The sequence below is a fragment of the Phyllopteryx taeniolatus genome, chromosome 1 (genome assembly GCF_024500385.1).
Source record: "Phyllopteryx taeniolatus isolate TA_2022b chromosome 1, UOR_Ptae_1.2, whole genome shotgun sequence".
NCBI classification, from domain to species: domain Eukaryota; kingdom Metazoa; phylum Chordata; class Actinopteri; order Syngnathiformes; family Syngnathidae; genus Phyllopteryx; species Phyllopteryx taeniolatus.
The window spans coordinates 22,198,039-22,213,150 of NC_084502.1; the positions used below are offsets into that span (position 1 = coordinate 22,198,039).

The following is a 15,112-nucleotide window of genomic DNA, read 5'->3' on the forward strand; positions in this document are numbered from 1 at the left end:
CAGGTGGAGATTGACCTGGCTCAAGTTGGAGGCCAAAACAAAAAGGCAACGAAATGAGGCAAATTTTATTTTAATCTTAAATTTGTGCATCAACATGTACTTTAGCGGTGTACATAAATGTTTCTCTGCATGAACAAAAAATTTGTGGATTTTTGCCTTTTTGTACTCTTCAGAATCTTCCAGATTGCTTAATTTATGTTAAAATAAAAAAAAATCTCTGCGAGGGCCCAGGGGATCCTCCAGACCCCCGCTACAATGTTTTTTGTTTTTTTTCTGTGACCTTTTTCATGCCTTTGGTGTTTGCATTTCTGCAGATTGCATAAGTGGGCAATTTGCGATTAAATGCAATAATTAAAGATAGAGTATCTACTGTTCTGAAGTTGATCTTGAACTAATGCAAGATCCAGAACCAGAGCCTCCATCAAGCATCTTATCATGTGAGACCAGGACATGTGTCATCAGACTTCAGGTTAGCGAATAGTGAGCATCTCTAACAGCGATCCCCAACCGTTGTTTTGTGCCACGTACCTGTTTCACGTGAAGACATTTCTTTTTTTAAACAAATTATATATGCAACTCACCATTACAATTATATGTTGTTGTCGTAATGTGTGGGAGGCTTGTGCGTGTCTCTCTTCAAAGAGCCTGTTCCATATCGGGGTAATTATTATTTTTTCTTTAAAAAAAATTCCAAACTCATGTTTCTATTGCTCGAGCTCCATGTGCCGAAGCAGATTTGATGAGACAAATGCCTCATTTGCGAGCCTGTCGTGACAAATTTCGCAGAGCGGGTTTTTGTGCTTGTGAGTCAACTAACAAGAAACACATACCTTAAGTTGGGCTGCCGATACTGTCTGATAGTCTCATTATTTGGCCTGCTCCCCTTTTGGATGAATCTCTCCAAACAACGTTTGTAGTTTTTATAAATTTTTGCCAGCTTGTGGGCTTACATTTTTCCAGTATTGCATGAAGAGCGTTTTGACAGAGGCACAGGCAGATGCACCTGATTTTCAAAATTAAACCTTTTTTAGAATCTAATGATCAATAAAATATATTTTATTTAATATTATTCCAAATGCCACCAAAGAAGGCCACCAGTGATGAAAAATTGTGATGATGACCGTAGGAGGGAAAAAAAGGACGGCAAAATGAGAATACATGTCATTTTCCTGGCTAATCAGTACCATACAGCATACATACAGTATTGCTGCGGTAAATAAATCCAACAGTTAACATGCATTTGTTAAAGGAAGCTTCCATTTTAAGGTCTCATGACTACATATTATTGCTTTAATAGACTTGCAAGCAAAAATGCACACCCTCAAATCCCTCTTAAGCAATTTTTACAAAGCCTAGTGGGAGAGAAATACTGTATTTCACTGTCTCCATCAGAAAAGTAATCGAATAGAAATGCTTTATTTCTAGGTGATTCTTGGGTAAAACACCAATCTCACCTGTGGGGGGTCACTGAAGAGCAATAGGCCCCAAATTGTTGATGTGCATTGATATTTTATTTCTAAACTTTGACCACCTCTCTTCCGACCCCCTTAGGTTTGTTAATCAATCACAGGAGAGCTTGGAGGTGGGGCTTTGTAGGGAGTTACAGGAGGAGTTGGGTGTGACTCTTTCTATATCTGAAGACGATCATGCGGATGCTCGCTATGCCACTGGAACCACCTCGTCCCCCCGTCTCATCACTCACTTCTATGTGAAGAAGCTAAAGGAGGAGCAGATTAAGGAGGTGGAGCAAGCATCTGCCTCCACAGCAAAAGATCATGGCCAGGAGGTAGTGTGCATGGGTGCTGTTCCCTCGAGAATGACAGATTTCAGCCATTTTCCCAATGCCATGTCCCCCATCGCCTCTTTTTCTCTTATGTCAAGGTCTTGGGGATGGTCCGAGTCCCCCTCTACACTACAAAAGGCGGGGGTGGCCTCTCGTCGTTCCTGTCGCATGCGTTCATCGGGAGTGCTCGCACCCAGCTGGTCGACTCTCTGCTGCGCCTCCACCTGCTTGCCCCCGAGGACCTGCACAAAGCCCTCAAGCACTCATTGAAGACGCATGCACTTGGTGCAGTGGACCTGCAAGCAGCACTTGCGCTGACTGAGGCCAAGAGGGATCACTCTTGAATAATGGTTACTCAAGCACACACATGGGTACAGTCACAATATGGTAACACCAAACTTATCCTGACACACAAAAGGGCCTTACCTGAATTGTTTCAACAAAGCAGGTAGCAAACAGGTGCATCTCAGAAAATTTGAATATTTTGGAAAATTTTATGTATTTCAGTATTTCACTTCAAAAATTTAAATTAAATTAATTATTGTACTGTATTAAAACATTCACTACCTGAAGAGTGAAATACAGATTTTCTATTCTTTTTCATAATTTTGGTGATTATAGCTTACAGTGAACAAAAACCCCAAATTTGTCATCTCCACTAATTAGAATATTACATAAGAAACTAAATTATTTTTAGTTAAAAAATATATATTTATATATATATATTCTAAAGTCCTAAAAAATATTTTCCTGTGTTAAATGAATCTATATAATAGTGTCATTTTTTGAATTGCACTATTGGAATAAAGGAACTGTCTATGATATGCTAATTTATTGAAATGCACCTGTAGAGTTGTCCAAAATGTCTTGGTAATGTGTAGAAATAAAATTAAATGTGAATTAAGGAGTCTAGAAAAATCCCCCGTTATTCATAAATTGATCGTGAGGTGCGTCTATATAGTGTACATTAGCGGTCACCAACAAGTAGCCCCCAAGGACCACATGAGGAGCTCGCAGGCCTGTTCAAAAATAGATTACCAGTGAGATGTGTTCATTTTTTGTGGCTGTTCTTTTATAAATCACACTTGCATTGATGTCAATTTGGAAATTACAGTCTTTAAAAAATATATATCTAAGTTCAAAGGTCAGTATTGTAGCTCATGTCCAAACCTTAGTGTTCTGAAAACAAGCACCAGGGTGCATCAAAAATGAGGATATGATTTATACCCAAATAATTTGATCAAATTTGTTATTACAGAAGCAAACTGGGAGCCCTTCACATTGATCAGTACTCAAAAATTAGCCCTCAGTTTTAAAAAGATGACCCCTGGTATACACCTGTCCAAAGAACGTCTGAATATGGTAGTAAAGAGATGCATGCAATACATGATTTATTTACATGTTGTTCTCTTTTGTAAGTGGCATTTTTTCCTATCATAAAAAAATAATAAGGTTGTACAGTTGAGTTCGTTTCATACTGGGACGATTTGGTACACCCTTATTTTGATACCATATGAGTTGGCTTGGCTTCTTCGGTGGTGACCATGTGTTTCCCTCTGAACAAATGCACATACACTAGTGTCCATCTGTAGGGGGAGGGCTTGAGCAAAAATACAAAACATTTACAATCATGTACTCTTCCTGTGCTCAATAAAAGTCTGCAGCACAACATCGATCAGAGATTGTAAACACTTTCTTTTTTAATTCTACCATTACTTAACTTTGTGGTATCTTTAAAATGACACAATAAGAACATTTTTCACCATTTAAACAGTTTTCAGGTGCCTTAATAAAATGTCTCTGGCATTCTTCTCGCAAAATATATAAAGTATAAAGAATGGCAGCACATCTACTTAGGTCACTGGTTGATATCACTCTGTTTTGGAAAGCGGCAGCTTATTCTCATGAAAATGAGACATTGTGCTTACCTCCAACACAATACCGAGTCGAGTATGGCTTTCATTGGGCAAGCGGCTACTTGTCCTCAAACAGTCACAAACACATTTGTAGTTGTAGGAGGAGTACTTCCAACACCAAATTGCGAAATTAGACTCTTCAATTAGTGTGCGGATACGTACATGTGGTGCTGGAGAGGACACATGGGTAAAAAACCCACGGCGACAACCTCGTCAAACATTCGAGTATGTGCCAGTTATCAGAAGCTCGCACTTATAACACTGTTAGCTAATGCTAATCTGTGTTATCACTGCAACTCTGCTTACCTTTTGGCCCAGCCTATATATAACAAACCATGGGCGGAGAAACTGAGTGTGGCATAAGTACGTAAACTTGAAAATTCTGAACAGCCCGCTTATAGACACATTTTTGGAAGCAGGGAGCTGATGCCAGAAACACAACTATGTAAGCAATTAGTCTTTTTTTCCCCATATTATGCTAATATCATGGTTTATTCAAACTAGGGCTACAACGAACCATCATTTTAATAATCGATTAGTCGGTCGAATATTTTCTCCATTAATGGAATAGTCTGATAAGGAAATTTGTTTTTATTCAAAAACAGGACCTCATTTCAAATTGACTGCAGAAAAGCCCACAGGCAAGTTGCTGCACGAACATCCCAGAGCTCTTTTAGGAATACGTCCATCCATTCATGCATTTTCTACACCGCTTATCCTTACTAGGGTCGCGGGTATGCTGCAGCCTATCCCAGCTATCTTCGGGCGAGAGGCGGGGTACACCCTAAACTGGTTGACAGCCAATCACAGGGCACATATAAACAAACAACCATTCGCACTCACATCCACGCCTACGGACAATTTAGATTCTTCAATTAACCTACCGTTAGCAGGTCAACCTGCTCAATAACAGTCCTACCAGACTTAAAATAAAAAAAATGTATTTTCATGCCCAGTTTTACTGTAGTATGTGCCGCAATTCGCACATTCTTAATTTTTTAAAAATCTGTTTTTACACAATTTAGCATAAAATGTGTTAGTATTTCTATTAGGTAATACCGTCTGGACTGTGTTGACGCAGTTGTCTCTTCATTAATCGTTATTATATAGTTTTGTTTAATTGGAGGTTAATAATTACCTTAGCATAGGTGCTAATTGTTTGTTAGCATGTCTATCTGTATGTGTGTGTATGTGTCCGTTTTACAAAATACTACGACTAGGAGTGACAAATAAACTGCTTGAAGCAAGAACGTTTTGCCTGTTTGGCGAATTGATGGCTATCTTTCTATCGGTATCAGTCTGCACACATCCACTCTGTATGCCTTACGCCATAGTTATAGCGCTCGCTTCCTCCTCATCAGTGCCTCCATTTATTGCAAGGCAATAAGTAATTGATACCGGAATTTTGTATCTCAAGGGTACTTTGACGGCACTTTTTGCACACATCGGGGAACATAGTGTAAAAAAAAAAAGGAGGATAAAATGTGGGGGGTCACGTGCCCCAGTGCACTCCGCGAGTGACGCAATAGCCGCCCGATGCAATGGGTGGCTGACATAATAATCGTGGGACACAACGAATCGATAATTAAATTTGGTTTTATCAATATTGTAAATTTCTTGTTGCAGCCCTAATTCAAACAATTCATGGCAATAAAAATAAAAGTACAAAGGAACTACATAAGAGATCTCGGTCGGCAGCGATATGGTCATATTCAAAGTAAAATAGCCGATTAGTCAGAGAGAACCCGCCCTTCCTTTCTTGGATTTGAGCGTCTGAGATTTGTTTTGTATTTTTTTTTTTTTTTTTGGCAGTGTCGTTTTTAAGAGTTAGAGCACGTTGCCGGGCAATCGGCGGATTAATTACGTGCGTGACATGCTATATAGCCTGCAGCGGAAGATTTGAATCTGTTTTAAGTGTACCCTCGGTGCACATGAGACGCCTGCACCACATGTTAGTAACCTCCTTCCCAGACTGTTGCAGAGCCATGCTGCCGTCGTAATGTTGACAATGCACACTATCCGAGTGTACTACCCACCGCGTACATATAAAATGCAGCATTTCTGAGTTCAAGTTTATTACCCTGCATTCAGTCCAGGAAATACCCTTGAATCGTAAATATGTCGCCCAAGGTGATGTATGATTCCATTATGGTGTAAAAGCTGTCACTCACAATGACAGACTAATCTTAGCTGCATTAGTAAAGTAAATGAAGAATGCGTTTGTCTGCAGCATATGTGTTTGCAGTCTTGTAATGAGTATAAGCTGCTTGTGACGCTCTGCATCCGACATGGCAGACGGCAAATATGTCGTGTGTGTGTGTGTGTGTGTGTGTGTGTGTGTGTGTGTGTGTGTGTGTGTGTGTGTGTGTGTGTGTGTGTGTGTGTGTGTGTGTGTGTGTGTGTGTGTGTGCAAGTCATGTGAGGGTGAATAATACAAGGTCATCAGAATAACATTCGGGAGAGTGAGAGAAATGGACGTGGGGTGGGGGGTGTTTGCAGTGCAAACGATGGATGGATGGATGCATGTTGGGAGGGAGGTAGAACAAGAACGAGGGATGCTGAGAGAGAAAGATGGTATATTCATAGCAGCAGTGGTATTTATAGCTGCCCGAGGAGAGGAAAGTGTGGAGGCGTGGCCTGAGTGGCTTCATGAGGCGGCGAGGGAGGGAATGGGAGGAGTGAAGCGTTTGTGGTGTGAGAGGGAGGCTATTTAGCGTATTTGGCAGGGGATCGGAAGAAAGGAAGAAAGAGGGGAGGGAGGGCTGTTTTTGAGTCTGAGATGCGAGTGAGAGAGAGAGAGAAATGAGGGAGGGAGAGGGGAGGTAGGAGAGTACTGAGCTGAGAGGAATCTGTCAGATTCAAACACACACGGCTCTCTTGCTGTCTTTGCGATGAAGAGAAGGAGGGATGGGAGGAGAGATCTGAGGAAAAGATAGAAAGAGACAACAGAGGCGCACAAAGTGAGGTATGCAACGCTGACAACCATCGTGCGTGTGCGTGTGTGATGGGATGGGATGGTTGATGTGTTTACACATGAGGGTGGATGCTTGTGTACATGTAAAGTGAATGACGTTGTATTTATGCAGTATTTAGTTTAGTGTTTTAAAAGCATTTCTAGGTGACACACGCTGACTCCATTATGTAATATGTTCAGTGTGTGTGTGTGTGTGTGTGTGTGCGTGTATGTGCTTGTGTAATTACGCTGTGGCCATTGTGTGGAGCAGTGCCACAGTCTCTCATTGGTCACGGGAGGTGATTTATGGCAATTGTCAATAGAAGTCAACACACCACATCAGCTCATCCTTAAATTGGCAGCCCCTGTCTAGCATATATGCTGTTTTCCATCTATTAGAGGAAACTAAATAAGCAGATATCACATAAGAGTGGTATTTGTTTTTGCTTTTATGCTTTGCATTGCAATAAAAACGCGTATTGTTCAAATTTTTTTTAAACTACCAATGCTCATGAAATCAGTGAATATATATATAATAATGTAAAAATAAGTAAATAAAAACAATGCTAAATACATAAAGTAGAGCTGATAGTTCTGTGACATGAAGAGTTTGGTGTTGAACGGCCTTGCTCAAGGGCATTTGGACAGTGCCCAGGAAGTGCACCCCCAACCAGTGCTACATTAATAATAATAAAAAAATAAAATTCATAATTATATTGCGCTTTTCAAGGAACCATATTTTTGTAATTAATGAATCATTTTTAATACAAGGCAAATTAAGGGAAATTGGATAATTTCCCACGGCACACCTGATGATCTCTCACAGCACAGTATTGTGCCATGGCACCCTGGCTGGGAATCACTGGTCTGGATGATGCAGCTTTCACCATTCCATTCTAATTCATGCTGAACTGAGCTGAACTGGACTGTGCCGCTTAGTGGAAAACATAACTTAAAGATTACGCTTATTTTTGCATTGAAAATTGATTAGACTGACATTATCTTTGAGCTGTAAAAGTTCATTTTAATGTCTGTCACCCTTAGAAAAAAAATGTAACACCTACGAGAGAAGCAATTGGAGCCATGATTACAGTAATTTGCTCGGAGACTAAAATATATTAAAAGAAATGGACCTCTAATTGGTCTGTCACAGTGGTGCTTTCAGCAAGGGACATAAGCCTCTCACCCTGTACAGTGCCCAACCGTCAGAATCTGTTTCTGTTTCACTCTTTTTTTCCCCGTACCTTCTACCAGAGCCTTCAACTACGCCTTCCACAAACAAACACTGTAAATGATCCTCCACTTAAACCACAGCAGGAATCTGATAAATTTTGATTGCTATGTGTAAAAAAATGCTTTTATTCTGTCTTCAGTTGCATTTTGGTGCTTTGCCAAAGGCACCTTGTAAGAAAAGGAAAAAAAAGATCCATCGCTGTTCATTTCTAGCTTTTGATTAAAAATGGTCAGCCTGCTGCTCTTCTTCAAGAGGTTCCTTGGTTACTGCTGGATGTTTAGTTCTGCACGACAACCCTTAAGGAGTCATCCCTGCGATGTGTTTTTATGTATCTGATAGGAATGAACGTGGCTGGAAACCTTCTGAAGGAACATACTGTAAATAACATCTGAGTGTGACCAGAACTCCCTTTCCTCAATGTGCCGGCTCAGCAACTGCGTACACCAGTTGACTAACATGCATGTGGTGTGGTCTTCATTTACTCCTAAATTACATAGACACGCGATAGGCTTTGCTTATGCTGGAACAACTAACAATCACACAGGTTATATTAAGATATCAACTCACAGGTTCTTGCAGGTGTTTAGACCACCATAAAAGCATCCCACTGCAGTGCCTTGCTCATTTCCCACATCCTGTCCTGTCCTGCCCCGCCCTTTTCTGTCCTCTCTCATTTTGTCCTATTGGTTAGTTGTTGCATTGTCCTCACCGGGCGACCCTTGTGAGGATAAGCGGCTCAGAAAATGGATGCATGGATGGAAAAAATAAGCAGAGGGAGTATTTAAAACTTCCCCGTTGCACAGAAAAACTGTTCCAGCACAAAAGGCGTACAGATCCACTATTCTGCATGGCCATGCAGCTGAACAGGACAGGTTAAAAAAACTAATAATAATTTTAAAAAACCCTTCGACAAGCCTCTTTTTTTTCTAGCGCTGTCATGAAAGTAAGACTAAATTTAATGAATGTGCCTATTTAGGTGAATTACCAGTCAGAGTTTGTTATTGTACAAGCCCTGGAATTTTCCCAAAATGGCCACTTCCAACCAAAATGACCAACTTCCTGTTCAATTTCTGGCTCCCTTCTTCTTCTTTTCCTTTCGGCTTGTCCCGTTAGGGGTCGCCACAGCGCGTCATCCTTTTCCATGAGAGCCTATCTCCTGCATCCTCCTCTCGAACACCAACTGCCATCGTGTCTTCCCTCACGACATCCATCAACCTTCTCTTTGGTCTTCCTCTAGCTCTCTTGCCTGGCAGCTCCATCCTCATCATCCTTCTACCAATATACTCACTCTCTCTCCTCTGGACGTGTCCAAACCATTGAAGTCTGCTCTCTCTAACTTTGTCTCCAAAACATCGAACCTTGGCTGTCCCTCTGATGAGCTCATTTCTAATTTTATCCAACCTGGTCACTCCGAGAGCGAACCTCAACATCTTCATTTCCGCCACCTCCAGCTCTGCTTCCTGTTTTCTCTTCAGTGCCACTGTCTCTAATCCATACATCATGGCTGGCCTCACCACTGTTTTATAAACTTTGCCCTTCATCCTAGCAGAGACTCTTCTGTCACATAACACACCTGACACCTTCCTCCACCCGTTCCAACCTGCTTGGACCCGACGGTTGACTCCAAGTATTTAAAGTCCTCTACCCTTGCCATCTCTTCTCCCTGTAGCCTCATTCTTCCCCCACCACCCCTCTCATTCATGCACAAATATTCTGTTTTACTTCGGCTAATCTTCATTCCTCTTCTTTCCAGTGCATGCCTCCATCTTTCTAACTGTTCCTCCAGCTGGTCCCTGCTTTCACTGCAGATCACAATGTCATCTGCAAACATCATGGTCCACGGGGATTCCAGTCTAACCTCATCTGTCAGACTATCCATCACCACTGCAAAAAGGAAGGGGCTCAGGGCTGATCCCTGATGCAGTCCCACGTCCACCCTAAATTCTTCTGTCACACCGACAGCACACCTCACCGCTGTTCTGCTGCCCTCGTACATGTCCTGTATTATTCTAACATACTTCTCTGCCACTCCAGACTTCCGCATGCAGTACCACAGTTCCTCTCTGGGTACTCTGTCATAGGCTTTCTCTAGATCTACAAAGACACAATGTAGCTCCTTCTGACCTTCTCTGTACTTTTCCATCAACATCCTCAAGGCAAATAATGCATCTGTGGTACTCTTTCTAGGCATGAAACCATACTGTTGCTCGCAAATACTCACTTCTGTCCTGAGTCTAGCCTCCACTACTCTTTCCCATAACTTCATTGTGTGGCTCATCAACTTTATTCCTCTATAGTTGCCACAGCTCTGCACATCACCTTTGTTCTTAAAAATGGGCACCAGTACACTTTTCCTCCATTCCTCAGGCATCTTCTCACGCACTAGAATTCTATTGAACAAGCTGGTCAAAAACTCCACAGCCACCTCTCCTAGACGCTTCCATACCTCCACAGGAATGTCATCAGGACCAACTGCCTTTCCATTTTTCATTCTCTTTAATGCCTTTCTAACTTCCCCCCTTACTAATCATTGCCACTTCCTGGTCCACCACACTTGCCTCTTCTACTCTCCCTTCTCTATCATTTTCCTCATTCATCAACTCCTCGAAGTATTCTTTCCATCTACCTAGCACACTGCTGGCACCAGTCAACATATTTCCATCTCTATCCTTAATCACCCTAACCTGCTGCACATCCTTCCCATCTCTATCCCTCTGTCTGGCCAGCCTGTATAGATCATTTTCTCCTTCTTTAGTGTCCAACCTGCCATACATGTCATCATATGCCTCTTGTTTTGCCTTTGCCACCTCTACCTTTGCCCTGTGTCGCATCTCAATGTATTCCTTTCGCCTCTCCTCGGTCCTCTCAGTGTCCCACTTCTTCTTAGCTAACCGTTTTCCCTGAGACTGAGAAATGTTTCCCAAATTTTCAGGAGGACGCTACTGAGTGACTTTTGTGGGGTTATGTTGAGGACCTCTAAAATGCATACATTTTACCAAGATATACACTTTTGCAATAATTGGTGAGTTTCCAAGCATGTTGAGGCCACCAAAACGGTGGTGAATTTGTCAAAAGAATACCCACTAATCATAAATGCCAGTCAAAGAGGGAATAAAGTGAAAAACAATATTCCTATAATATTATAATAATAATATTTAATATTTATTCATCCATCCATCCATTTTCTGAGCCGCTTATCATCACTAGGGTCGCAGGCGTGCTGGAGCCTATCCCAGCTGTCATCGGGCAGGAGGCGGGGTACACCCTGAACTGGTTGCCAGCCAATCGCAGGGCACATAGAAACAAACAACCATTTGCACTCACAATCATGCCTACGGGCAATTTAGAGTCTCCAATTAATGCATGTTTTTGGGATGTGGGAGGAAACCGGAGTGCCCGGAGAAAACCCACGCAGGCACGGGGAGAACATGCAAACTCCACACAGGCGGGGCCGGGGATTGAACCCGGGTCCTCAGAACTGTGAGGCTGACGCTCTAACCAGTCGTCCACCGTGCCGCCATATTTATTCATATTCGTCAATATTCATTCAATATCACTCTACTTAGATAATGAGCCGTTGCTTAGATTTATGGCTAAAAGGTTCCATCAAGGAATGCATACTAGTCTTTAGAACACACTCCTGGGGGCACTTTAAAGACTTCCTAGCAGACAGGAGATAGGAGTTTATGGCTAGGACCCATTTCCCCCTGAGAATCTCATCAGTGAGCCAAACACATTGAGGGTCTCACCTCAGTGAATGTACAACAGCATACATATTTGTAACATTTCAGTGCTTAAGAAAATTGAGTTGACTCAAATAATAAACCGACTTTCCAACAGAGTCAAAATGAGGGTGAAGTGGTACACTCGACTTCTGTACAGGCAGTGTGTGTTTAGTTCCTACTGAGTAAAGGTTTGATGACTGATTAGCGACTAGTCCAGTATATAGTCCACCTTTTTCCTTAAGTCAGCTGAGATAGACTCTAGCTCTCCGTGAGGCTGAACCATAAAAGTGGTACAGAAAATAGATGGATGGATAAATTAATTTACAACTTATTTTCTACTCGTGGGAGTTTGTAGCTGTTTGAGACAATGCAGCTGTAGGAAAGATTCAAAATCAAGTGACATTTTTTGTTCCAATTAAAATTGAATATTACTGCATATTACTACAGTAAATTCAAACTGGATAACTGGCCTCCTGCACGTGCAAACATCTGCAGTGACAGTTTACTAAAACTTGCTGAATATGATGCATTAACTTCAGTTTTTTTAAAGTCATTGAGTCATCATTTGCGAATTCAAAACAACTCTGGAAATGTGACTTGTGCCGGAATATCTACATGTATCAGGGAATCAGTCAGTGCTCACAAAAACACAATATAGTGGTGCCTTGACTTACGACTGACCCGACTTGTGAGTTTTCGAAAATGAGATGTATGAGCAAGTGTTGGTGGCAGCACACTCAACTCAATTCACTTCACAACAAGCAGCACAAAAAGTGGCTTTGAGCTGTTTATTGCCACTACCAGTTGGGGTTTACTGTCAAACTAAACACGGACATTGTATTTTAAACAACCGAACAACTTTGCTTTAGGAATCTCCACTAGGTTAATGCAAACACACAACGCAAAATGCCATAGACTGGCTAATGAATAGCATTTGGTATTCACAGACATATTCTTTATCCTCTGCAAAAAATGACTAGTATTACTATTATCGCACCAGAAGCAGCACAATGTGAGGCTGAAATGGATTATTGGCACTTCCATTCATTTCAATGGAGAAAGATGATTAGAGATACAAGTGTTTTAGCTTAGAAGCATGGAACGAATTCCACTCGTAAGTCAAGTCACCACTGTATTTTGCTACAATTTGAAATAAGTTTTTTTAGGCATATTATTTTAACATTGAAGTTAAAATGTTGTCATGATTTTGCAAGTTCTTTTTTTTTAATTTTATTTTATTTTTTAAATCTGTCCTGTTCAGCTACATGGATTTGCAGAATGGTGGATCTGTATGCCTTTGTGCTGGAACAGTTTTGTTGTGCAACAGGGGAATTTGAAATACTCCCTCTGCTTATTTGAAATTTTTAAAATTATTCTGATGTTTATTGAACATGCAGCCGAACAGAAAAGGGTGTTAGGGGACAGCCAGAGGGACAGAACGGACAAGGGGACTAGGGGTGAGAACCAGAGCAGAACCACAGTGAGACAGTCTAGATATTTGAACACAAGTAACATTACAAGTCAAATCGTGTTATTATTTGTGGATGAGGGCGTGGGGGCACCTGGTGAGGACATGCAATAACTCACCGAGAACAAGATGAGAGAGGACAGAAAAGGGCAGGACAGGTTGTGGGAAAAGAGTTAGAGTTAGTTTGAGTTACGTTAGAATAACCTGTGCTGTTATTAGTGGTACCAGCACAAGCAATTAAAGCCTTTAGTGTGTCTAGCAAACTTATTAGTGAATAAACACCATATCACATGCATCTTAGTCAACTGGTGTATGCAGTTGCTGAGCCAGCACATGGAGGAAGGGTGGGCCCGGGTGGGGCCGGCCCCCTCCACCCACAAGGGGGGTCTAGCCAGCGAGCCTGTACCATTTGGCAAGTTCAAGTTACTGCTGCGCTTAATACTGTAACGTTTTGGTAAATTTCCTTTGAGCTTCTAATATTTTATGGCAAAAGAACAGACTACACTGTTAATTCATTTCCCAACCAGTATAACACAAGTTTAGTATATAGTTGCACATCACAACTTATGTCTGTGTCAGGAAATACACACTCACAATACACCATACAATCAAATAAAATGTCCCTCTTGCTTGTTCCATTTTACAACACATCCTGTGTTATATCTAATGACGCGTCACTTTTTTCCGTTTGCACTAACAGTTGAAAATCCCTTTCGTATCTGTGTGAGCCATACTTGTTTCCTTTCTTGTCTTTAATATGCTTTAGAGTCACCTTTAGATGGTCTCTTTCTTCTGATAACCTTGGCTTTTACTATGGGAAGATGCATATGATAACCTTGGTATGAACTTCTTAGAGAATTGTACAAAAGTCTAATTCAGTTAGACTAGTTTGCTAGTCAGCTTGAGAGATGTGATGTGTGTGCATGTACAACCAAATCCTTAAAACATGCCTTGTGTTTTGCAATGAAAACCCTATATTTTAAATCAAACTAGAAATTCCATGCTCTACTACAGTAATTACATTGTATTACGTTCTGTACAAAATCCTACAAACATTTTCAATAGGGTGTATTTCTTGACCTTTTGTGTTTCACCTCAGGATTGTTGCTAAATCCTTCCCAGGCAGATCTTTAACGTTTGCTTGGATCGTTCCTGATTAAGGGCGCTCACTGATGAAGGCCTGTGAGCCTCGTCCAAGGGCTCAATGTCCTCACAATTCGCCAGCAGTGGGAAATCACTCCATTTGTTCACTTTAATTCTCCATTAACTTTCAAATTCTTTCTGTAGCTGAGCTTTGTCTGGGAAATTGTAATGGAGCTTTTTAATCATAATACTAATGCTCCTTCTCTGCAAGGTGGCAACGTTCTACTCAAGACACATTGCTTGTAAAGCGCACACAGAAGATTGCGCTAGTTCATTCATTGATGTGGGCCAACTGATGAGGAACAGTCAAACTTGCTGTCAAACTGGCAGACTTTTCCTCTCATTGCAGGGTGCGAAAACCTGTTGAGACACAGGATGTGGTGAGTTGTTGCCCTTTTTGTTGTGTGTGTGGTTGTCTGTGCTTACCTCCTGTGCAAAACACTCAAACAAACTGACTCCAGTGGAATGTGTGCCTCCTGGACTTTGCAGAATTACAATTTTTGAGCCTTTCCTGTGCTTTCGCACCACACTACTTGTAATTCACTGCACTGTGTGCTTTTAACTGCGTACAGTACAAAACCTCTGCAAGATTCAACTTCTTAAACAAGTAAAAGAAAATTATTTTTGTCAGTCCATATGTAAGATGGTCAGTTCATGTTTCACAGAAGATGTAAGACAGGGGCATCCAAACTTTTTTCTTTGAGGGCCACATATAGAACAAAAGAAGGCGTCACTTTGACATTCTTCACCTTTAATTTAATAAACACACAAAAACCAATCCATCAGTGTAGGTAAAGATATCCATCCATCCATCCATTTTCTGAGCCGCTTCTCCTCACTAGGGTCGCGGGCGTGCAGGAGCCTATCCCAGCTGTCATCGGACACGAGGC

The 15,112-nt window shown here is 41.4% G+C and overlaps 2 protein-coding genes across 8 annotated transcripts in view; both read left to right on the top strand.

Moving 5' to 3' along the window:
- Positions 1-4,949, top strand: part of zgc:103759 (U8 snoRNA-decapping enzyme) — a 9,817-nt gene extending 4,868 nt beyond the window's left edge. For all 4 annotated transcript variants that reach the window (XM_061780967.1, XM_061780977.1, XM_061780952.1 and 1 more), the window contains exons 4-5: positions 1,552-1,786; positions 1,882-4,949. In XM_061780967.1, coding sequence (XP_061636951.1) covers positions 1,552-1,786; positions 1,882-2,127 — 481 coding nt within the window. In that variant the 3' untranslated portion in view covers positions 2,128-4,949. The remainder of the gene's footprint in view (positions 1-1,551; positions 1,787-1,881) is intronic.
- A 1,533-nt stretch (positions 4,950-6,482) lies between these two features.
- Positions 6,483-15,112, top strand: part of LOC133481828 (SLIT-ROBO Rho GTPase-activating protein 3-like) — a 41,974-nt gene continuing 33,344 nt past the window's right edge. The window contains exons 1-2 of one of the 4 annotated variants that reach the window (XM_061780991.1): positions 6,483-6,664; positions 14,434-14,602. The gene's annotated coding sequence lies outside the window, so the exon portion shown is untranslated. The remainder of the gene's footprint in view (positions 6,665-14,433; positions 14,603-15,112) is intronic. The other 3 variants (XM_061781011.1, XM_061781019.1, XM_061781001.1) reach the window with 3 other exon arrangements.